The 25,405-nt window shown below is 49.8% G+C and overlaps 1 protein-coding gene across 2 annotated transcripts in view; it reads left to right on the top strand.

Moving 5' to 3' along the window:
* UBASH3A (ubiquitin associated and SH3 domain containing A) overlaps positions 1-25,405 on the top strand; it is a 42,512-nt gene that overhangs the window by 2,328 nt on the left and 14,779 nt on the right. For both annotated transcript variants that reach the window (XM_036351434.1, XM_036351433.1), the window contains exons 3-8: positions 2,306-2,492; positions 6,106-6,304; positions 8,933-9,102; positions 10,112-10,320; positions 19,007-19,133; positions 22,433-22,532. In XM_036351434.1, coding sequence (XP_036207327.1) covers positions 2,306-2,492; positions 6,106-6,304; positions 8,933-9,102; positions 10,112-10,320; positions 19,007-19,133; positions 22,433-22,532 — 992 coding nt within the window. The remainder of the gene's footprint in view (positions 1-2,305; positions 2,493-6,105; positions 6,305-8,932; positions 9,103-10,111; positions 10,321-19,006; positions 19,134-22,432; positions 22,533-25,405) is intronic.

Genomic DNA, 25,405 nt, shown 5'->3' with positions numbered 1-25,405 from the left:
CACTTAAAATCGGTTGTCAAGAAAGAAAACAAGCCACGTGACTTGTTGCACACCCCGCGAAGAGCCCTCTGCTGACATAAAATAGAGGCTGCCACTCGCTAGGCCCCTCTGATGGGGAGAGAATTTCCAGGGGTTGTAAATGTCCCCTGTGGCATCCGCAAGGCGCTCTTAAGGGGCGCCAGGTGTCTGGGGGCGGGTGAGGAGCCCCGGTTCCCGGCAGTTCCCACCCACCAGCTATGTGACTCTGCATACCGCCCACGGGCCTCGGTTGTCTGCTCTGGGAATCTGGAAAGGGCACCCCATTCTCTAGAACCCGGTCCTGCCTGAATGTGCCATGATGCCACCAATCTGCCCTAGGCAGGAAGTCCCCTCACTCTGCCCCAAAACAGCCACAGCGGAACTCAAACAATAGAGACCGGGTCCCGTGAGGCTGGGGTGCCCTCCACGGAGCAGACGGCAGATACTGCAGAGGGTCTCTGAGTGTCCAGCATGCCCTCGGTGGGAACGCCCTTCCTCCTCCAGGAACTCTAGGCCAAGGGCAAAGCACATGGCCCCTCCACAGGACAGAGAAGCACCAAGGCTCTGGGCCAGGCTCGCTCTAGTCAGCCGCCAGATTTCAATTAGAAACCAAGCCCGCCGCTGGGACGGCCCTGGTTGGTCCCTCCGCCATGAGACTAGAAGTCCGACCAAGGAACTGGGAGACAGTAGGATCCCCCAGTCTCAGTCTAGAGTGGGTCCAACCTCACTCATAACCAGGGAGCTGCAAATTCAGATGCCCTTCAAGACAACAGGACCTTGAAGGGTTGGTGAGGGAGAGGAAAGGGGTGGCCTCTTACTTTCCTGGTTGCAGCGTGAGGTGTCTATCAACATTGAAAGTGTGTGTAACAGCCCAAAACCACAGTTCCAAGTCTAAGGACATCCTCCGGAGAAATACAAAGGGGCTACAAAAGCAGGAACAAGACCCTTAATTACAGTGTTAAAAAGAAACTGTTTGAATGCCCACCAATGGGAAGGCTGAAGGGAAGTCGAACATGTGCGTAAGTGATGAGATGCTCCACAGTCCTGAGAAGGTTCCCGCTTAACCAGGAGTGTATGTATTAGCCTGGAGGAGTTGGAAAAACATTGCTGAGTAAAAAATGCAAGTGGCAGAATAATTTCAACAATGGCTTATGTTTTATATAAAAAACACACACACAAGTGCTATCTATGAATTTATTACTTATGTATCCAGAAGAAAACAAAGCAGATTAACCATTGAGGTTGCCTCTAGAAGGGGGAGGAGCCAGGATGAAGGGGGTGGAGCCAGGGTGAAGGGGGAGGAGCCAGGATAAGGGGGATGGGTTTTTTTTATTACTATTAGGGAAATGTATTTTCATGTAACTAATGTTTTCCCTGAGTGGTTGCCTACTACTTTCTAAACTTAATATCATCTCACAAGCACTTCCCTGAGTCATTAGAAATTCTTCGAAACCACAATTTCTAATAAACAGATACGTAAATTCACTATTATTTATCTAGTTTGTCCTTCTTTTCTATTGTAAATAGCCCTACATTCAGTATTCCATACATGTATTTTTTTCCATAAGTTTTGTTTTTCCCTTTGGCTAACTTTCTGGAAGTAGACTTATTAGTTCAAATGGTCTGGGTATTTTAAGGCTCTTGACACTTACCGGCAAGTTGCCATATACAAAGGAGGCACAAATTCATCCTTAAAGCTCACTGCACCTCTACACCATTGAGCATAACTTCATCCTTTGAAAAACATTTTGTTCATTTGACAGGTGAGCAAATGGTTGTTTTAATTCTCATTTTTCTTATTAATGAGAATGAACTTGAGTTTTGGTTTGTATATTCTTTTCCCTTGTATCGAAAATAACTTTTTCTGAGGTGAAAGGAAATATCATAGCCACCTAAATTTTGTCTAGTTCTTCGTGGGTTTGATTTTTACATTGAATTGGAAGCGTGAGATAAAATTAAAATGAGAGTATTTTCCACAAAATTTTTCAACACTGAGGGGATGGCTGGACCACAAAGGTCATCTGAAGACCAGGTTTTACTTCACTGTCACCTTTCTCTCAACTTCTTGACCTTTGACCAGGAGATCAGACTAAGCTGGGCCTGAACCCTGAGTGAACTCGGGGCCCCTCTGCGGCCACGGGAAGCTAACGTTTGGGGCTGTGACGGTGAGGTGGCTGGAGGACGGGTGGATGTGGCCTCGGGTGCTCAGCACGGCCTGCTACTCTGTCCTCCCAGGGGAGAGACTGTTTGTGAGGACACAGGTGACAGTGGCCGCTCTCTGTTGCAGGCTGCGCTGTCACTGCAATGACCCTTCTCTGGATGACCCCATCCCCCAGGAGTACGCCCTTTTCCTCTGCCCCACGGGGTCCCTGCTGGAGAAGCTCCAGGAGTTCTGGAGGGAGAGCAGGCGGCAGTGCACCAAGAACAGAGCTCACGAGGTCTTCCCTCACATAACGCTCTGTGACTTCTTCACGGTGAGTCGGCCCCGCTGCCTCTCAGGCTCATGACCACGGCAGCTGAAGTCATTTTCGGTGATGACTCAGCAGGGATGGGACGACACTGAGGGCAGCCACATGATTTGTTTTTACGGGGCGTCCACAGCTGTAGGGTTAGCTGACCTCTGTGTGAGATGTCCCTGACTTTCCTCCTCGCCTTTATCTGGTCAACTCCTAGTCATCCTGCAGAACCCAACTCGTTTATCCCCTCCCTTTTCTAAGTCTTTCCCCGCTTCCCAGGCAGAAAGGATGGCTGCCCTTTGTGCTCCCACCTTCCTTTTGTCTGTATCTCAATTGGCGCTTTCCTGTTGTGTGACAATGTGTCTGGGCATCTCTGCATCCCTCACCAGACAGAACCCCTCGGGTAAAGGTGGAGGCTTCCCTCATCTTTGTACCCCCAGAGATTAGCACAGTGCCTGAAACAGAGAAGTGCTTCAGAAATGTGTGATGGATCAACCGAGGAATGGGTGAGCTTGGCCAGTCACAAATGCAGGACTGTTCCCTGCCCGGGGGACCAGCCCTGACTTAGAAAATGGTCCAATAGGCAGCTCCATAGGGTTCCTGGGCTGCTCAGAAGAGAAGAAGGAGGTGTGAGAAGGAGGGAGGGAGGGACAGACACCACTTCCTCTGTGGCTCCACCAGAACAACCTGGAGAGGGCACACCCTGGCCCTGCCTTGATGCCAGCAAACTCTGTGGGTTCCACCCAGCAGTCAGGCCGGGCAGTTCAGGCAAGATTCTCCAGGTGACTGATGGGGGCCTGCCTGCAGCTTTGGGGTGAGGAGTGGCATTTGGCACTAGGGAGAGTATTGAGACAGAACTGAGTGCAGGGAACTGGGGGGCAGAGTCCATGTTGGTTCACGGTCCTCCAAGAAGCAGCCCCCAGAATTGGAAGTGGAGGGGATTTCTGTGGGAGAAACACCCGTGAGGGATAAAGGAGAAGGAAGGATGGGCAGAGCAAGACTTGCAGTGTTGCCGACAAAGGTAAACTGAGTGGGGGGGGTGAAAGGATTAAGGAAAGACAGATAAGAGAATGAAAGCTGGGTCTCGGTGGGACGCTGCTCCCTGATGAGGAGACAACACCAGCACCCACAAGCCGTGTCTTTATTTTATAGCAGATGCCACGAGGCAAAGCAGGGGCGTGAGTTCCAACCCTACTCAACTACATGCACCTGAACTCGAGCACAAGGCACGTGGGGCCACGTGTTTGGACCATAGGTTCAAGCTTACTACCACAGCCATTGGCTATAATTGTGCTGGGTGGGCCCTGCCCTCCAGCTGGGATTTGCACGTGGCAATGAGAGGACCCTGTCCTTTCATTAGTCTGAGGTTTGAACCTGGCCAAAACACCGTAGCCGTGCCCCATATTGCAGAGCTGACACCTGTGGATGGGGGTGGAGGAAACGGGACACCAGAGTCTCACCCGCACTTGCTGCTCCCAGAAAGATGGGGAGCCTGAGAGCTGAGACCCCCCAGGGGCCATGACTGACCCGGTCACTATGGGAGGGTGGCCTGTGGCTGGGTCACAGGTCAGCCCCCAGGTGCCCAGGTACTGCCCTCCTCGCTGTAGGCTCTGAGCAGTGCACCGTGGCTGCCCTGGAGTCTACAGAACCTCCAGAACTGAAGGCTGCCATGTTGACACAGCTATCTTGACCGTTACTGCATGGTCAATTTGCATATTCCCTCTTTATTAGCATAGCCCTGGGCCACAGGACGGAAAGGGTGCTGGCTCAGGATGTGATGCGGAGGCTGAGTCAGCATGACAGGGCCTGAGGGACTGTAGTTAAGTGGCAAGGGATTTCCAACCTTGAAGGAATATTCCATTCCACAAAGAATCTTACCCTGAAATCTCTAAGATACTGAGGACCAGGTATAGCACAGATCCCTAACCCCAAACACATGAACCAGATCAATTATGCTTCAGTGTTGTGAACAGAAAAGAGGCTCGCTCGGTGGCATAATTTTTATTAATTACATTAACTGGTGTTAAAAATACTAAATGACCTGGAGACTCTTACGCTTAGTGAAACAAGCCAATCTGAGAAAGACAAATATCACGTGATCTCACTTATTTGTGGAATCTAATGAACAAAATTAATTGACCAACAAAATAAGACCTGAAGCATGGAGGCATGGAACAGACTGACATACCTCGATGTGGGGGTAAGGGGACCAGGAGAGAGAAGCCGAAGAACTTATATACTTACTAGTGGCCTGGTGCACGAAATTTGTGCACATTAAAAGGGGATTAATTAGAGGAAATATTTTAATATTGCTATTTGCCCTTTCTCTATAATAGAAGTGTCAGAGATGAAAGAAAATTAGTAAAATGTATATGAAAATCTTCCTTCTGTCAGAGTCTGGGGCACACTGCGGGACCCAGAGTCAAGTCCCCACACACCTGTGGCACCTCAAAATTGCGCAAGACCCAGACCCAGCTGGCCGCACCCCCATTGGGCGAGATCCAGACCCAGCGGGCCCTACCCCTGTCAAGCCCCACTGGGCGGGGAGGCGCAGCCTCAGGTTCCCTGGCCTGGCACCAAGCGGGGGACACAGCCTCAGATCCCCCAGTGCACCCTCAGGTCCCCCAGCCCAGTGCCAGGGGGTGGTGCATGGCCTGAGGTCCCCCAGCCCAGGCTGGGGCAGGGTGCATACCTTGAGGTCCCCGTCAAGCCCTGCCAGGCGGGGGGGTGCAGCCTCAGGTCCCCCAGCCCAGCGCCAGGGCAGGGGGTGCGGCCTGAGGTCCCCTGTCAAGCCCAACCAGGTGGGGGGGCGCAGCCTCAGGTCCCCTGCCCTGGTCCGGTGGCACACAGCCTCAGTCCCTGCTGATTACTCATTAAGGCTCCTTACGGGAACTCAGCCTCCACTGTGGGCGCAGCCATCTTGTGTTATGGAATCCCTGCCTCCGCTGCTGACGCAGCCATCTTGACCGTTACTGCATGGTCAATTTGCATATTCCCTCTTTATTAGATAAGATATGCATAGCCCATGGACACGGACAATAGGGTGGTGGAGACCTCAGCTGGCGGAGGTGGGGGAGTAGGGGCTGGGCAGAAAGGGGTACAGGGGAGAAAATGGGAGACATCTGTAATACTGTCAACAGTAAAAATCTATTAAAAATTTAAAAATGATAATCAACGAGCCACTTTAAAATGGAGCCGGAGCTGCCATCCCAGAAATGCCCTGCACATCTCATGCCTCAAAGCTCGGAATGTTAGAACAGGCAAAACAACCTTCGACTGGGCCTGAGCAACCTTGTTTCCCAAAGGGCTGTCCGCAGGGATAACCAGAAAGCAGCTATGGTGACTCCTGGGCTGAAAGTTAGAAACATCATTTAGAATTAGCGTCGCTATAGTGGCTTATCTGCACCAACAGCAATGCCCTCCTTCTATGGATGTAATTGCCCCCCTTCCCTTTCCCATCAATATGCCCTGGTCTTTGTCTTGTGCCTGAATCCGTGCTTCCCACACAGCTGTTCTTGTCTTTGATCGCAGTCAATGCTGTTGCCTCTCACTCTGAAAGGCCTCTATTTCAGTTTAACATGGTGGCCTGGTAACAAGAGCTGAGCGAGCACACGGCTGTCCCCTCCCGCAGTGTGAAGACCAGAAGGTGGAGTGTCTGTACGAGGCTCTAAAGAGAGCTGGAGACAAGGTGCTGGGCACCTTCCCCCCGGCGGTCCCTCTGGTTCTCCATTCTTCCGTCAGCTACCTCGGCTTCTTCGTGAACGACAGCCCTGCGGACGTCATCCGGGAATTCGCCATGACGTTCGCCACGGAAGCAGCTCTCTTGGCAGGTAGGCAGCCCCAGCCAGTCAAACACACTGGGCCGGGTCGATAGAAAGTGGCCCCTCTGAGTGGGGGGCTGTGCTCTCCCCACTTGGACACCGTGGGTGGATCCCACGCAGGAAGCATGCAGGCTGGTCCTTAGCACAGCGATGGTCGGACAGCCGGCTGGGCCTGGATCAGGGGTGCACCCACCCTTGCCCTGGCCATACCCATTCCCCTCTCTCCCTTGCCAAGCGACTTCTCTGATACGGCCTTAAGCCAAGGCTGAACAATTTCACCAGCTCCTCCCTAGGGAGCAGGTGTCCTCACCAGGAACGCAAACAGATTCTGAGAACCAGCAGTGTCTTGTCTCAAAGTGGGAATAGCCTTGTTTGCATCGATTTCAAATGGTTTTCTAAACACTTGCCATATCCCAGCCGCCGAGGAAACTGTCGCAGGTGGACGTGTGGGGCTCTGTAAAGACAGGGATTGTCGGCTGGTGGGCACCCAGGGGGACAGGGGTCTCTCCCAGCCCTGTGCCCACCTTGAGCAGCGACCCTCACCAAGTCAGTGCTGTGTGTAAAGCACAAGTCCTGGCTGGTTTCTTTTAACTTTTAGGCATGAGCTTAGTCCTCTCTCCTTGGCTTCTTGGGGAAAGATTCTTTGAGAATCAACAAAATTCCTTTTTCTTCAAATGCCAGTCTTCACACCTCCCCAAAAAGTGGGTCTCCTGGCCCATTTCCCAAATGGAGGCTCTGAGGCTCTGAAGGGTAGTATGTCTGCCCAAGGTCACTGTCATAGGTTAATTAGTGTCCCCTAAAATCCCTGTCTACCCACAACCACAGAGAAGGACCCTATTTGGAAACAGGGTATTTGCAGACATAACTTGTTAAAATGAGGTCACACTGGAGTAGGATTTGCCCTAAATCCCATCATTGGTGTCAGTGTCCTTGTGAGAGAGAGGAGATCCAGGAGGAGGCCACAGGAAGATGAGGTGGAGACTGAGTGATGCAGCCACAGCCAAGGAGGACTGGAGGCCCCAGGAGCTGTGAGAGGCCGGAAGGACCCTCCCCTAGAGTCCGAGAGGGAGTGAGCCCTGCCAACACCTGGATTGGAGACTTCTATCTTCAGAACTCTGAGGGAACACATTTCTGTTGTAAGCCACCCAGTGTGTGGCAATTGACGAGAACAGCCCTAGGGAACCAACAGTCTCCTACCCAGTGGGTGGTGGAACCGGACCTCGAGTCCAGCTCCGTCTCACTGCCCACGGGCCGGGTTTCATGCTGAGCAGCCACGGTCCTGAGAGATCAGCCTTGACCTCATGTCCATCACTGGACCCCGAGGAGCCTCTGCCCTGCCCTTCTGCTGCCTGTGCCCTGCACCTGAGCCTGAGGGCGTAGGAGGGGCCAGCTCCAGTGTCTCTTGGGTTCCACCCCAATGAAACGTCCCCATGGGCACAGGGCACAGACGGAAGAAAAGACAAGGGCCCATTCAGAAACAGGGTGACTCCCTGATGGCCCCGGTGCGGAGAGCAGTGGGTCTTTCTCAGGCCGCACTGACTCATGTGGTGAGGCCCTGCCCCCACCTCTGAGACACCCAAGAGAAGGAATTTCCCCGACACCCACTCACTCTCCTGCCTCAGGTTTCTCACCTCCACGGTCTCGTTTGCCACTAAAGGCGGGTGAATCATGGGCGGGGCTGCCACGTCCGGGCTTCAGGAAGTGCTCGCAGCACCCGAGACATTTTTCAGGGGAGACAGGCCTGTGTGCTGGTGTGTGCTGCCCGGGGGAGGGGAGGCCGTAACTGATAATTACTGAGATTCCAGAGAGCCTGGTTTCCACAGCAGCCCCAGCAGGCAGCCTCACTAACCTCGTGCTGTTGCTGTCGCCACGGAGGCTGAGACAGGCTAAGGTGGTCCCCTGTAGGGCAGAAGCGTCTAAAGCCAGGGCCACCTGACACCAAACTCAGAACTGCTCCTTCCGTCCATTCGTTGGTCACCACCTCCCAGAACATAAAGTGCTCATGGCGTCGCTGAAATCAGACCCTGGCTGGCCCGACAGCGCTGAGTGAGGACCTAGGGCTGGGCCCTGAGGGCAGAGACCCCAGGAGGACCAGGGCCAGTGAGCGGTGTCCAAGAGACACTGGAGCTGGCCCCTCCTACGCCCTCAGGGGCAGGTGCAGGGCACAGGCAGCGGAAGGGCAGGGCAGAGGCTCGGAGGGACTGTCCTGTTTAACAGAGTCACGTGGCCTCTGGTGTTTTCTCCCTGAGACTCTGCAGCTGAACAGTCATTGACCCAGAGAGTGAGCCCGCCAGCCCTGGCCGCTGATGACACCCTGATGACAGGGAGGGAAGCGTCTACTTCGTCCATGTTAACCAGCTGCTTGGGCAACTCGCTTACAAACTGATAGGCCCCGAACACCCCCTAAAATCCACATCTCTACTCCCACCTCTCTTACACCTCCTTATAGAATCTGCAGGTACCCAACCAGCTCCTCTAAAGGTGAACTCTGCGAGATGGCATAAGCCAGCCGAGGGTGCTCCAGGGCGGAGGCAGGGAGGCCACGTATACAGGCTTGGGCTGCTGAGCCTGGGCGCGTAGCCATCCTGGCCGCGCAGTGCTGACGGCGGGCATCCCTGGGTGTACCCGGTTTTGCAGACTGCACCGTGAAGCCTTGCACCAAGCAGCTGCACCTGACGCTGGCCCACAAGTTCTATCCCCACCACCAGAGGACGCTGGAGCAGCTGGCCAGAGCCGTGCACCCGGGCCACAGCTGCCAGTGGACCGCAGCGCTGTACTCGCGGGACATGCGCTTTGTGCACTACCAGGTGAGCGGCCGGACGGGCAGGCAGGCAGGGTCCTCCCACAGGAACCAATGCATGAACGGCCCCTCCGACCAAGCACTGACTCCAGCAGCCCTCCACTGGAGGTATTTAGTAGAAGGAAAACCTTCTATTCTTTCTCTAAAACTATTTCTCTTTTCGTGCAATTTATAACTAGCATTCTTTATATATACAGGATGGGACAAAAGTAGGTTTGCAGTTATGAGTACACAAAACAGTTTATTCTTATATTATTTATTAATTATTGTATTATTTTTCCATACAAACAACTGTAAACCTACTTTTGCCCCGCCCTGTATCAGTTACAGACACACAACTTGGGGGGGAAAATAAATGGAAGCATTTCTGGTCATTAAAAATAGAGGATTGCAAAGGTTTATCGATATATTGTGTTGCTTATTAATTTATTTAGATAACGATTTGGGCAAAGACCTTCTCTCACTAAGTTGATTCGTTCAAATGGAAACCATGCAGTGCTCCTTACGGACGCACAAAATAAGTATGAATGAATCCACCACGTTCCATGTTGTAAGAGAAGCTATAAGAAACTTCACAGCAAGGAAGGTAGATGTAAAAGTCTGATTATACTTTGAGACTTTTCATATAAAATATAAGCACAAAGATAGATGGGTAGGTGGGTAGGTAGGTAGGTAGGTAAGTAGATGAATAGATGATAGATGAATGATGGAAAGATGGTCAGATAGAGAGATGACAGACATCGTAGAGAGATGATGGATGATAGATGGATGATAGATAGATAGATGCATCCATGCATGGACAGATGATAGACACCAACATTCATTTCTAAATCTATCCAAAGGATTCTATGCTGTGTTTTGTTATATTCTGTGCTGTCATCAGACAAAGGCTTGGGGGGTGTCTTGGAGACACAGCCCCCCAGGCAGCCTGAAAGCCAGAGCAGGGAGCCTCCTACGGTCATCCTTCCCAGCACACGTCCTTGCGGGAGCCGTGACCACCTTTGCCTCTCTCCCAGACCCTGCGGGCCCTGTTTCAGTACAAGCCCCAGAACGTGGACGAGCTGACACTAAGTCCCGGCGAGTACATCTTCGTGGACCCCACTCAGCAGGAGGAAGCCAGCGAGGGCTGGGCGATCGGGATCTCGCATCGGACCGGCTGCCGGGGCTTCCTGCCGGAGAACTACACCGAGCGAGCCAGCGAGTGTGACACCTGGGTGAAGCACAGGTGAGCTTCGCCTCTAGCGGCAGCCCAACGGTCTCTGAGTTAGTGCCCGAGAGCGTCCCCCTGAAAACAGTGGGCACAGTGTTGGCCTGCTTCCCGACCATCCCATCATTGGTAAAAATTGCCTTCTCCGTGCCAGCAACGTTCTCCCTGCAGGGATACGGTAAGTGTCCTGGCTGATTCGTGTTTTTCTGCTGATAACGTTCAGAAAACATGGATTACTCTAATGGCTTCTAAGACCGTAATCCCAAAAGACTGCACAATACCACTTCGTTCTTATGGATATAAATTACCATCAGAGGTCCTGTGCTTGGTTTTACTTATCCTTCCATCCAATGGATAAACGGTAGGGTCCTACGGTACGTTATTAGTTTCCTATTGCTGTGTGATCATGTCCTTAACAGCTAAACCACATCCATGTATTATCCCACAGTTTCCATGGGTCAGGAGTCTGGACATGGCTTAGCTCAGAGGCTCCCAAGGCTGCAGTCGGGTTTGGCTGGGGCGGGGGCTTATCTGAGGCTGGGGGTCCTCCCACAAGCTCACATGGTTGTTGACAGAATTCATTTCCTTAGAGTAGTTACTTCACAATTAATATCAGTCACTCCTCGTGACTTCAGCTGGAATTTGTTTTTTATGTTTTTATTGATTTCAGAGTAAGAAAGGGAGAGAGAGAAACATCCATGATGAGAGAGAATCATTGATCAGCTGCCTCCCGCATGCCCCCTACCGGTAACCAAGCCAGCAATCCAGGCATGTGCCCTGAACAGAAATCAAACTGTGACTTCCCAGTTCATGGGTTTACACTCAACCCCTGAGCCACACTGGCGGGGCTGGAATTTCTTAATTTTAGCATCTTTAACATTACCTGAAGAGTCTGAGGATTTTCACAATCACCAAGTACTGGTTCCTCTTATTTAACACCTAGAGGCCCAGCGCACGATTGAAATCGCATGAGGAGGCGCCCCACCTCCCACCATGCAAGGAGGCACCCCGTGGGCCACCACAGGAGTTGGGCCGGACCCGCGCCATAGGTGGCCGGGACCCGCACCTGACTTCCACCCCAGGCCCCCCCTACCCCCCTGCCTGTGTCCGCTCCAGGCCACCGGAGCCACTGCACCAGCTCAGGCAGGCCCCCCTGTGTCTGTCTCTGTCTCCGCTCTGGCCTCACCTGTGGGCACAACCTCCTCCTGTCTGGTCATGACCCATTACAGCATCCCGGCCTAATTTGCATATTACCTCTATATATATTTTTTAGAGGCCCGGTGCATGAAATTCATGCACTGGGAGGGGGGATGTCCCTCAGCCCAGCCTGCACCCTCTCTAATCTTGGAACCCTTGGGGGATGTCCAACTGCCTGTTTAGGCCCGATCACTGTGGGATCAGGCCTAAACCGGCAGTCAGACATCCCTCTCACAATCTGGGACTCCTGGCTCCCAACCACTCACCTGATTGCCCCTAACTGCTTCTGCCTGCCAACCTGATCACCCCCTAACTACTCCCCTGCCAGCCTGATCAACATCTAACCATTTCCCTGCCGGCCTGGTCGCCCCCCACTGCCCTCCCCTGTTGGCCTGGTTGCCCCTAACTGCCCTGCCCTGCTGGCCTGATTGCCCACAACTGCCCTCCCCTGCCAGCCATCTTGTGGCTGTGGGTGCTGCCATCTTCGAGGGTGGGGCAGTCAATTAGCATATTCCTTCCTTATTAGCTGTGGGCGCCACCATCTTTGAGGGCTGGGCAGTCAATTAGCATATTCCCTCCTTATTGGCTGTGGGCTCTGCCATCATTGCAACAGCATGAGGGTCGATTAGCATATTTCCTCTTTATTAGATAGGAGATATATAGAGATAGATAGATTCTTCCCTCAATTTCTCTCTCTCCTCACACCTTTAACACACTGCATGGATGTGTCCTTAGCCACATAACCAACTTCCTCACTTATAAGTTCTGCTTTCCACAGACAATTTCACTAAACTTTTTTCCACTACATAATAAGGACACCCCTTCCTTCAGTTTCCTATAATGTGTGTCTCACTCCTTCTGAGTCTTCACCAGCAACACCTTTAACATCCATATTTCTATTACAGTTTAACAGTAATTTTTATATTATATAAGGTGGAGCTGAAGTAGGTTTACAGTTGTGAGTATGCAAAACAAGAGTTTATTCTTGGCTTATTATTTATTGATTATTGTATTATTTTTGTTACGGTAAACCTACTTTTGCCTCACCTTGTGTATGTATAGACATATATATATATATATATATATATATATATATATATATATACTAGTCTATAGGTAATATTTAATTATTTATAATTATAATTTATATTTTGTTATATTGCTTGTATTATTTGTATTATAACATATACATACATTGCACACATGTATGTACATGTACATATATGGATTTATTACAGGGAATTTCCATGTGCAATTGTTGTGACTGGCCAAGCAAGGGCAGGCAAGAGGACGGGAAGGAGCCCACGGCTGCCTGGAAACCATGGGCAAGCAAAAGCTGGTGGTCTAGGTGTGACAATCCAGTAAACTTGCATATAAATACATATCATGCATGGGCAGGTAGATGAGCAGTTGCAGACACAGCTGCTACTTGGAATCTCTGAGCTCATGGAATCTCTGAGCTAAGCCTTTTTTAAAGGCCTTCCAACTGAATAAGTCAAGCCCAGTCAGGACACTCCCCCTTTTGATTAACTTAAAGTCAACTGATTAAGGACTTTAATCACATCTGCAAAATCTCTTCACAGCAGCACCTAGATGGCATTTGAGTGGATAACTGGGAAAAGGTGTGTGTATGCTTTCAACCAAGACCTAAACTGCCTATGGAAGAGATTACTAAATTTAAAAATAAGCCAGTGAACTAAACTGGGTACATCCACACAATACAATAGTTGCAATTTTTTGAAATGGTCATGACGAAGTATTTTATGTAATCCTAGGTAAGTTGAAAAACATCTTAGGTAAGTTGCAGAACAGTGTGTATAATACCATTTGTGGAGAAAGGATGAAGTTAGACATACTTGGCTATGCATATACATGCATGATATGTATTTTAGGCAAGTCTCTGTCTCAAAGTTCCCTGGAAAGGAGAATCTCTAGAAACTTCTAACAGAGGTGCCAGTGAGGGGTGGGGGTTGAAGCTGGGAGGATGGAACAGGAATGGGAGGAAGACTTTCTAGAACCATTCCTTACTTTTTATAATTTGAATGCTATAAATGCATTACTTATTCAAAGTAGAATTTAATCCATTTTAAAAGTAAAGATTATAAGGAAATTGGGTCAGAGGGAGAGAAGTCAGATGATCCAGGGCTGAGGTTTGTGCCCCAGGTGCATTCTGTGAGGTCCCGGCTCCAAGCTGTCCCACACCCAATGGGAGCAAGGCTGTGGCTTCTACCAATGACGACAGCCATCCCACAGGCGGGTAGACCAGTTGCTCAGGACAAGCACAATTTTGCAGGTGTAGACAGGGTCATGGATCCCATGGGCCACCACAAAATCACAGGATAGTGGTGCCACCAGGGACTGCAGGGATCATCAAATACCTCCCTCCCTCCCTCTGGAGGGCTGAGCACCTCAGACCCAGGGGGTAGAGAGGCTAGATGATGTCACACAGTTAAGGAAGTGCTTGCTTCCTCTTAATACCAACTCCATCCTCATCTGATCCAATACACTATTCCAGCAGGAGAGGAGATGCCGGTTCCAGGAGACTGAGTTCTGGGGGTCATGGGGCTTCCCGAGGCCCTTGTCCTTCAGCAGGTCTCCTCCCTGCTCAAGACCAGAGAGTTTCACTGTCACCAGGCAATTGGCAACCTGGATGTTTCTAGAAGACCCTGTAGCAGATAAGCTTGTGGCTATAACATTTTTTACTTCACAATTAATGTCAGGCACCAAAATAATCATTCCAGCCTTTAAGCCTGACATTTCTGTGACTGTTCTCCTCAGAGACAAATTTCCCTTAGGAATTAGTAAATGTTAATGAAAACTGCAACCAAAGGAGAGAAAAGTAAGTACTAGACTAGGCTGTGGGGCGTCTGCTTGGCTGTGTTTTAGAAGCAGCCCATCTCCCTAGGGGAGCAGTGAGACAAACTGTGACATGATTCTTGGCCAGAATGGCAGATAGCCAGTGTGCTGTCAGACTCAGGGTCCTGACCAAGCCTTTTAAAACTTGCTTTAAAAAAACAAAACAAAAAAAAAGCTTTGAGTAGTGGGCTTGTGGTCAGATGGCACTGTCCAGAGGCCAGCTTAGCTGTGGGCAGATGTAGATATCCCTGCAGCATCAACTGCAGGGCTCAGCCTTGGCCCCTGCACTGGTCGGCTTGTGCAACCCAGTCAGCAAGAACTGCCGGCCTTACAGCACCTGGGAGCAGATGCGGGAGGAGTCCTTCAGGGACACACTTCCAGGTGTGAGTCTGCAGCTACGATGTTCATTGCTTGGCAACTAAAACATCAGGCACCCCTCCCCAGTACAACAACCTCAGCCTATACACTGATGGTCCCAGTAGCCTGGATTTCCTTGACAACAATTCACAGGACAATGTTTATCTGTTACTGTGAAGAAAAGAATCAGAGGTGATGGAGGACTGTAGTCTTGAATCGCAGTAGTTTTCAACCCTCCACACAGAACAGTGCACGTAGCATATCGTAGAACCAAGAGCAGAGAGGCCCGGGGGGTAGGGCTTAGAGAACATTTAGTCACCTTCTAGCCGAGAGGAGGTGTCCAACACTGAGCCAGTAACTTTGCAAAACCACAGCGTGAGCTGGTGGCAAGCAGCTCCAATGGAATGATGGTATTGTTCTGGGCTGAATTGTGTCCGCCCAAAACTCATATGGTGAAAACCCTGACTCCTGGCACCCCAAGACGTGACTGTGCTTGGAGGTGGGGTCTTTCAGGAAGAGATTTGGTTAAAATGAGGCTGTTAGAGTAGGCGCCAATGCAATCTGATTGGTGTCCTATAAGCAGAGGAGATCAGGACACAGACACCCAGAGGATGACCACGTGAGGGCTCAGGGAGAAGTCGACCATCTACTCGCCAAGGAGAGAGGCCTCAGGAGGAACCAACCCAGCCAACACCTGGATCTGGGACGTCCAGCCTCCAGACTGAGAGAATAAATTTCTGTTGCTTAAGCCGCCCAGTCTGTGGTACCTTGTTATGGTGGCTTTAGCAACTAATACGGGGACCTTATCCACACAACCCCTTTTAAAAGCCAGGGAAAATTTAAACACATCTATGGTATAAGTTAACCAGTAGGTATTTCTTTTAAGTTAAAGAAAAAAACAGAAATATTCAAATGTGAGGTCCTTTCTCCTCTCGTTGCCAATCCCATGGTCGTTTTGATTGCGTTGCACTGGAAATACTAGCAAAAACAAGTCAATTTTGTCTCTAACTGTAAATTGCACGGATGTTATTTATAGATAACGAGACTGCTGTCTACACGGTGAGCCACAAGCAGGGTGCGGGTGTCCCCGCCTCGCCTGCAGGAAGAGGAAACCAGCCAACATTTCCTGTGTCAGTATGAGACACTATGAATAGCGCCTTCGCTACTGAGAGCGTGTGCATTTGAAGTGGGAAATGTCAATGGTTCGACTATAATATCGGTGTTCTGGGCCTATGCTCAGCTAAAGCTCACATTTCAAATGAACACGCTGAGTCTATTCGACCTGGTTACCACCCATAGGAGTTTACAGCTCAAGACAGGACAGGCAACGTCATGGAAAGAGAAGGTACAAGTTGCAGACAATGTAAGAAATGCATTGACTAAAGCAAAATACTGAGGGTGACGAATGGTCCACGGCATGTGGCCCATGGCGTGGAAGCAGGCGACCTGAGGCGCTGGATGGCCGAGATGATGCAGGACAGGTGCCCCTGAGATGCTCCCGGCTCTGTTCCTCCTCAGGGTCTTAGGATGGGGGCTTGGGAGCTAGAGGTTTAATGAGAACTTGGGGCCCTGAGTCCTCTATAAGAGAAATGCAAACTCAACAAATGGGCCAATTATTAGAAACACACCACATTCGTGACTTAAAAGAATGAATCATGTGAACATAGTCATGCCTCCTGGAGTCATTTCCAGGTTTTAAAAAATTCCAGGAAAAACCCCAGTGGCGTCGTTTCTCTGGAACGTCCGTGAATAGCTGAAAAGTTTATCTGGAAGAATAAACAGGAGAGATACGCCAAGAAAACTTGGAAAAATAAAAACAATCAGAGTAGTTACCCTACCAGATGTTAAAAATGTGTGACAAATCTATAATATGGTTTTGGCTGGAGGAAAAGGAAAACACACATTGGTGAGACAGAACAGCTAACAGAGCAGTACACGCGGGATAGTGAGACGTTCACATCTAATAGCTACATCAGAAACAGGGAAATAGCCTGGCCAGTGTGGTTCAGTGGTTGAACATCGATCCAGGAACCAACAGGCCACTATTCAATTCCTGGTCAGGGTACATGCCCGGGTTGTGGGCTCGACCCACAGTAGAGGGCGTGCAGGAGGCAGCTGATCTATGAAGTTTCTCTCTCATTGATGTTTCTATCTCTCTCCCTTCCTTTCTCTCTAAAAATCAATTTTAAAAACATATTTAAAGAAAAGAAGTAGGGAAAGAATGGGTGTAAAATAAATGGTATTTTACATGACTTCACGTCATACACTGAAACCAATTCCTGGCAAAGATAAGCATTAAACAGAAAAAGAAAATTATTTAAAAATAGAAAGCAGTTTAAATTAGTGTATTTCTGATTTCTGGACTCTCTGGGGAGAGCTTTGAAAGCACATAAGGGATAGAAGAGGTCTTAAAGAGACATTTAACTCTATCTCTCTTTTTTAAAAACATTTTATTTATGTATTTATTTTTGTTAATCCTCACCCAAGGAAATTTTTCCATTGATTTTTTTGTTTTTAGAGAGAGAGTGGAATGGAGGGAGAGAGACGGAGAGAAAGAAACATCAATGTGAGAGAGACACATCGATTGGTTGCCTGCACAGGTGCCTGAGTTGCAACCAAGTCTGCAACTAAGGTTTGTGCCCTTGACTAGAATCGAACCCAGGACCCTTCAGGCCACAGGCTGATGCTCTATCCACTGAGTCAAACAGGCTAGGGCATTAAGTCTGCCTTTCATAATGATGATTAAATGCTTAAAATTTAAGGTTTCTGCATGTGAAAAGTCATCAAGAATACTACAGCCCACAGAGCCAGTTGGGAACAATGCTCTTAAGAAAATAGTAACAAAGGCGATGTCCCTTCCCAGGCACCTGCGTGATCAGATCACCTGCCTCCTTCTCCTCCTCTGTCATCGCACCACCTGTGGCCCAGGCATCCCTGGACACACAGCCCTCGGGCACTTCTGCCCACCAGCTGATTCGTGTCTAACTTTTCATTTAACCAGGATGCTATCTACTGTATTCTTCATTCCCACCCAACATGACAGGTCGTGTCCACCTGCAGTCTCTACACCAGCTGCCCTTCTCCCTCATCAGACACTGGCCTCTGGTGCCTGCATCCCATCCCTCCAAGACCATCGTGCCAGCATCATCTACTTTTCCTAAGACCTCCCCGATCGTTCCCACCAGCAAACAAACATGCTGTTCCCATGTTTACTTAAAAACAAAATCCCGCACAATTTCCTTTTTCCCATTTCCCTCTCTAGCTGCTGCCCCATTTCTCTGCTCTGAGTGTAGACTATTTTAAAATTGAGTTTATAAAGATGACCTTTCCTTTTACAAAATGAGTGTTCGGGGGCACGGACATTTGCTTGCTCCAGGAGGATGTGTGCCCATTGGCCATAGGTTCTCTGTTCCTCCGTCACTCTCCTCCTCTGGCCCCTCCAGTTCCTTCAGACACTCTCATTCAGGGCACCCCATCAGCCCACCCCCTCTTATCCTAGGGTTTGCCATGGTCCTTTCTTTCAGTCATCAGAGCTCATGAATCCCACCCACCCCTGCACCATGATCGACTCCCGGGACAGGTAGCCGTTTCCTCATGGCCTACAACATCCGGGCACTGCTTTCAGCCACTCTCCCACGAGAGCACCTGTCCCTTTCCTGCTTGCACAGCTCTTTAAGTGTGTGTTCCCTGTTCATTCATTCCTGTATCCCAACCACGCCGACCTTTACACCTCTGGCTACTACGGAGGGTGACTCTAAGAGATTGTTGTACAGTCTGCTCAGGCTGCTGTAACAAGGTACCACGGGCTGGGCGGATAAATAGTAGAAACTATTCTTTCACAGTCTTGAAGCTGGAAGTCCAAGATCAAGGTGTCTATGGGGCTGGTTTCTCCTGAGGCCTCTCTCCTTGGCAAGCAGATGGCTGTCTTCTCCCTGTGTCCTCACATGGTTGTCCTTCTATGTGTGTCTGTGTCCTAGTCTCCTCTTCTTATAAGGCCTACTGTAATGACCTCATTTTACCTTAATTTCATCTTTAAATGCCCCCTATCTCCAAATATTATCGTATTCTGAGGTCCCAAAGATTCAGGACTTCAACTTACAGATTTGGTGACCAGGCGGCGAGATGGTGACAAACGGCCACCATTTACTCGGAATCTTTTCTATGGGCACCGAGCTCTTTGAGCTCATCATTCCACTCGTCCCCACCGTGACCTTCCATCTGGACGTGTACACCTCGAGCAAGACCAGTGCTTCCCACGTCATCCTGACGCAGCACCTCGTTTCCTCTCCCACAGGACGTACACCTTCAGCCTGGCCATGGACCCGAACCCCAGAAAGGACGGTGAAGCCAGCAGCAGGCGGAATGGGGAGCTCCTTCCCCCGCCACGGCCAAGGAGTGCAGGCAGCCTGCAGGCCCTACAGGTGAGGGAGCCCTTTCTGTAAAGTGGGGCCCTTTGTATTAACTCTGAGTAGACACAGCCTCACGGGTGCGGCTTTTGTTCTATAGACACATACCCGCCTGCTTCCCGGAGTAAAGCACAGACAGGGTGGGGGTGGTAGGAGGCCCTCCCCTTCTGGGCTGAGGCACCTTGCTGCTCTGTCACCTCGGCACAGGGTGAAACGCCCCCCCCCCTCCCCCCAACAGCTGTGAACCAGCCTGCGCTCCAGAGAGGCCTGCTGAGTCTGCAAGAACAGGGAGCACATGGCTGTAACTCATCAAGACGCTAGGACACAGGGCAGGGAAGGGACAGGGACACAGCCCTGCCTGGAATCCAGAGCTCTCACCCGATTCTCTCATTACAAGCTGGGTGACCCTGATGAAGTCCCCTCCTTCTGGGCCCCTGAAAGACGGAGTTTCTGAGCTTACAAGTCAGGCTGGGGGAGATAAGGAGACTCAGGCTCAGTGACAGGGGGCGATGGCAGCCTCAGGACCTGGGTCAGGGGCACAGCAAGGGCATCTGAGCCCACCACCTGCATGGGGAGCATAGGGGTGAAGGCCGCGGGCAGGGCCCCCAAGGAGCAGGCAGCACCCCCCTGGACAGAGTCCCAACCTTCCCTTATGAGGAACCCAGGGGCCGGGCAGCACCTGCAGCTGGCCCCTGGCCGGTTCCTCTCCAGTGCAAATGCCTCTGTGGCCTGAGTGAGCAGTCCCTCCACGTCCCCACTCTGTGCCACACCCATTACTTTAGGCTTTCATTCCAGCCACTACCACCCCAACCAGCACAGGGGGCATTAGTCCCACTCCATCCCCAATTTACAGATCTGAAGACTGAGGCCTGCAGAGGCTGGGAAGCTTGTGGGAATGCAGACACCTAAACGCCCCCCACATTGGGCTGTTCAAGAATTACATGAGACGGGATGTCCCTTGTCCACTGCAGGCCAGGCCCTGGGGCTGAGAGACCGTTCCTGCCCAGAGGGCAGAGCCATGGCATCTGGCTCACGCTGTGTCCCAGAGCCTGGCTCAGGCCCGGCCCATAGATCTCACTGGATAAACCATGGAATGACCTAATAAGGGCCTGACCAAGACTCCCGACTGAATCACCCTCAATCCAAAACTCCATCCCCAAGAACCCGTCAGTCCCCCGGAGGCTGCCTCCAGGCTGGGGTGGGCTCAGTTCAGACAAAAGCTGAGCACAAAACACTGGACGCTGGGGAGGCAGCCCAGCATCGCCGTTAGCCAGGTCTCCAGTGAAAAAGAATGGACCAGGGCAGAGGAGCCGCTGATGGCAGCTAGAGACCTGCCACCACAGAGTCAAAAACGGGGCTCCCACCCCCAAACTGCCCAGGCTCTGGAAGGTGTAATGGAGCCTGGACTCACCAGGTGGAGAGTGTGAGAGCAGACATAAACCAGGGGGCTCCCTGAGACTGGACCCCCTTTCCAGATTGATGGGCAGGAAGAAGCTGGAATGAAAGACTTATGCTAACTACTGCTCAGCCTGTGTCTGAACTCACTGGTGCTTTAAATGCATGAAAACCTAACACGCGCCTCCTGAGTTCTGAACGCTCTCACCTGGTCAGCGTGTGCCCCCTCCAAACAGCAAGAAAAGAAAACTGTGGTATCAAGTTTGGCAAAATGGACATGTAGTGGCTGAACAATGTCCTCAATGATAGGTGTTCCTAATCCCTGGGACTGTGAATGTTACTCTATAAGGAAAAAGGACCTTTGCATATGGGACTGAGTGAAGAGTCTTGATGGGGAGAGTATTCTGGATTATCCCGGGAGCCCTAAATCTAATCACAACTGTCCTTATGAGAGGAAAACAGAGAGAATTTGATATGCAGAAGAGGAAAAGACACAGACACACAGGGAAGAGGCCACGTGAGCACAAGGCAGAGATTGGAGCAATGTGGCCACAAGCCAAGGCTTGCTGGCACCACCAGGACCTGGAGGAGGCAGGAAGAACCCTCCCCTATAACCTCTGAGGGAGCACGGCCTCGTGGACACCCTGATTTCAAAGTTCTATTACCCAGAACTGTGAGGGAATACATTTATTTTGTTTAAAGCCACCCAGTTGGTGGCACTTGGTTGCAGCAGCAACAGGACACACATACAGGACCCCATGACTAAAGAGTCAGCACAACCATGTTGTTGTGTGGACCCCAGGGCTCAGTCATTCCATTCCCCACGGACCTGTCACTGTATCTAAATATTCTTGTTGCCAAGCTCTGCTTTTCAAAGTCAAAGTGCTCCAGGATCTTCTAGGGAAGAAAATGCCCCAAATCCAAACCCTCATCCCAACGCACAGAGAGTACTTTGAGATGGTCAGTAAGCAGACAGAAACCAGGAGCACCTGTGTGCCTTGCAAACCACTTGCAGCTCAAGTAGAGACAAGGAATGGGACAGGATATTTTCATATTCATTCTTGGAGGGGAGAGGCATCCAGGTATCAGTATAGGCAACCCCTGAGCCACCATATGCAAATTTGTAAGACAGCTTTCCACCTGGAGCTCCTCCCTAGGAGGTGGGTGTTGGCATCCAGAACCAAACAGCTGCGCACTCCAGTAAGAGACGATCATGGCACTTGCTTTGCCTTGTCCCTAGGCCCCGGGGTGATGGTATTAACAGGTGGGGCCTTTGGGAGGTGCTTCCGTCCTGAGGGTGGAGCCCTCGTGAGTGGGATTAGTGCCCTTATAAAGGAGACCCGATAGCTCCTTGCCCCTTCCACCACATGAGGACACAGAGAGAAGTCTGCAGCTAAGCAGGGGGCCCTCGCCCAACCACGCTGGCACCCTGACCTCTGGCACTTCCCGCCTCTGGAACTGGGAGAAATAAATGTGTGTTGCTTATAAGGCACCCGTGTGTGGTGTTCTGTTAGAGCAGCTGGAATGGACTAAGACAAGGGATAAGGACTTGGAAGAGCCAAAGAGTAGAGAAGTGAATGTGCTATGATTTGGGCATTTTGTTTCTTTTCATTTCCTTTATAATGTGATAATGCTCAGGAGATAAAAAGGTGCAAGAAATTAAAGACATTGGAACCTGCAATTCCTGGTCCTCTTTCACTGTGATGATGGTGGTAAAATGGGACGTAGCTACGGACCAAGGAAGGAAGGCCCCCATACCCAGGCCAGCTGTTGGACGACTTCTGTTTTTGAAGAAGTCTTTTAATGCAGATGTTAAATTGCACATTTTAACAATGTTTGGCTATGCTATTCAAAGGATGGACATATTTTTTAGCTTGTCTGTTGCTTACCCCAACTTTTCTCCCCTTCCTCCATCGCAGGCCGCCATCGTGAGGAGAAGCGTGCTGGTGGTGCGCCACGGGGAGAGAGTGGACCAAATCTTCGGGAAGTCGTGGCTGCAGCAGTGCTCCACTCCTGACGGTGGGTCAGGGCCGGGCTGCCTCTAACCACAAAAACAAGATGAATCTAACAACTGAGACCACTTCCTGGGTTTCTGAGCTTGATTCCCCAGGGTACCATTCTTTAGAACGACCCCGTATAATTGTACACAGGGAGTGGATGCATGCTACATCTTCCCTGTATGGGTTACATGGAAGCATTTGAGAGTGTGTGTTGTCTATGAGTCTCTTAGGTCAAATGCGTTGTGGGAAATGAAGGAACAGCTTTAATAGTAAGCAAGTCCACTGATGTGACACATGGCCAGTCCACTTACTCCCACAGCACGCACAGTATTTGGTTAGTGAGTGCAGCCCTGACTTCCAAACAAGTCACCCTGGCCTGCGGTCTCTGTACCCTCGGGTGCCAGCACGTGCCCTATCTCACAACCAACTTGCCCTATCTGTCCCAGCTGATCTTCACTGCGGTGGCCATTTCCCTACCATGTTTGTCTATCTTTCTTAACCAAAGGACATATTTTTGAATGTCTCTCTTTCTCACCCCAACTGCACCCCTCTGGATGCCAAGACTACTAACAGTGCTTGGAAATACAACATACCCACAAGCTGATCTCCGTACTGAGGATCCACATCTGTATCAGTGCTTGTCCCCTAATGGAGAGCCACAATTTCTAAGCCAAGGCTAACTGCATACATGAAGGTATTGAATGAACACAGTGATAAAATCCATTCACAGAAGCTGGGCTAGTCCGGCCTTTGGGGATCCCTCCAGGAGCCCAGCAGGCCAAGAAAGGAGGAAATGAATTGGGAAAACCATTGGCAGATGACCAGCACACACCAGGAAAATTCTGAGCAGATGACATCATGACTGAATATACCCCTAAGAGCCCACAGAGGTAGTGCTGTGGTTGTCTCTACGAAACAAGGTCAAGTAGAGACACCAAATCTCAGGAAAGAAACAGTAGGACAATAGGTGGATGTGAGGAAGAGTATTTGGTCATCTAGACAAAAGATCAAGTCACCTATTAGGGGAAATATTTTAAGGCACTGAAATATTTTAAGGCAACAGCTTAAAGGAAACTCCTGGTGGGTCTTTATACAGGATAAAGAACCCCTTGATAAAGTGAGTGCTCACAGTCTAATTCATCTGCACGTCACAGACTGTGCTGTTTAATCAATGACAACAGGGCATTTGGGGGCGCTGCTGGCCTCTCCTCTGATTCCAGTTTTCCTCCTGATTTCTTCTCACTTCTGGCCTAAGCACTCACCCCCTCATAGAGCCACTGACTTCCCAGTGGTGCTGGCCCAGAGCACCCCCTATTCTGTAGACCCCACTCCGTCAGAACCCAACCTTGCCCCATGGCCTGGTCTTCTGAGCTCTGCTCTCTGCCTCTAGCAGTGACCACAAAGTGTCACCAAAGGCAAAAAACCTAAGTGGAGCAGGTTGACATCTTCTGAATCCAAGAAGCCTTTGAGAAGATGACACAACTGATGGGCCTTCTCTTTGAAGAAAAAAGAGAAGCAAACACAGCTAATACTTTGGCATTTAATAAAGGCCTTTACTTTCACAGATCTAGAACAAATACTCCAAAAATTTATATAGAACCAAAAAAGACCCCAAGTAGCTGCAGCAATCTTGATAAAGAAGAACAAAGTTGGAGGGATCACAATACCGGATATCAAGCTAAACTATAAAGCCACTGTACTCAAAACAGCCTGGTATCGGCACAAGAACAGGCACATAGATCAATGGAATAAAACAGAGAACCCAGAAATAGACCCAAGCCATTATGATCAATTAATATTTGACAAAGGAGGCAAGAGCATACAATGGAGTCAAAACAGTCTCTTTAATAAATAGTGTTGGGCTCATTGGACAGGTACATGCAAAAAAATGAAACTAGATCACCAACTTACACCATACATAAGAATAAACTCAAAATGGCTAAAGGACTTAACTGTAAGTTGTGAAACCATAAAAAATCCTAGGAGAAACCATAGGCAGCAAAATATCAGACATCTCACAGAGCAGAATTTTTACCAATACATCGCCTAGGGCCGTGGTCGGCAAACTGCTGCTCGTGAGCCACATGCGGCTCTTTGGCCCCTTGAGTGTGGCTCTTCCTAAGCCTTAGGAGTACCCTAATTAAGTTAATAACAGTGTACCTACCTATATAGTTTAAATTTAAAAAATGTGGCTCTCAAAAGAAATTTCAATTGTTGTACTGTTGATATTTGGCTCTGTTGACTAATGAGTTTGCTGACCACTGGCCTAGGGCAAAGGAAACAAAGAAAAAAATAAACTAATGGGACTACATCAAAATAAAAAGCTTCTGCACAGCAAAAGAAACCATCATCAAAATGAAAATGGAACCCACTGTATGGGAGAACATATTTGCCAATGATACATCTGATAAGGGGTTAATTTCCAAAATATATAAAGTACTCATACAACTCAACAAAAGGAAGACAAACACTCCAATTAAAAAATGGGCAGAAGACCTGAAGGGACATACAAAAGGCCAAGAGACATATGGGGAAATGTTCAACATCACTAATCATCATCAAAGAGAGGCAAATTAAAACGACAATAAGGAACCACCTAACACCTGCCAGAATGGCAATCATCAATAAATCAACAAACAACAGTGCTGGGGAGGATGTGGGAAAAAGGAACCCTAGTGCACTGCTGGTGGGAATGCAGACCAGTGTAACCACTATGGAGAACAGTGTGGAGCTTTCTCAACTAAAAATGGAACTGCCAAGTAATCCCACTTCTAGGAATATATCCTAAGAAAGCAAAAAAAATCGGAAAGAATATATGCACTCCTACGTTCATAGCAGCACAATTTACAATACTTAAGATCTGGAAACAGCCCAAGTGCCCATCAGTACATG

This window comes from Myotis myotis, unplaced genomic scaffold (genome assembly GCF_014108235.1).
Source record: "Myotis myotis isolate mMyoMyo1 unplaced genomic scaffold, mMyoMyo1.p scaffold_m19_p_2, whole genome shotgun sequence".
NCBI classification, from domain to species: Eukaryota; Metazoa; Chordata; class Mammalia; order Chiroptera; family Vespertilionidae; genus Myotis; species Myotis myotis.
This window is presented reverse-complemented; position numbering and strand designations above follow the sequence as displayed.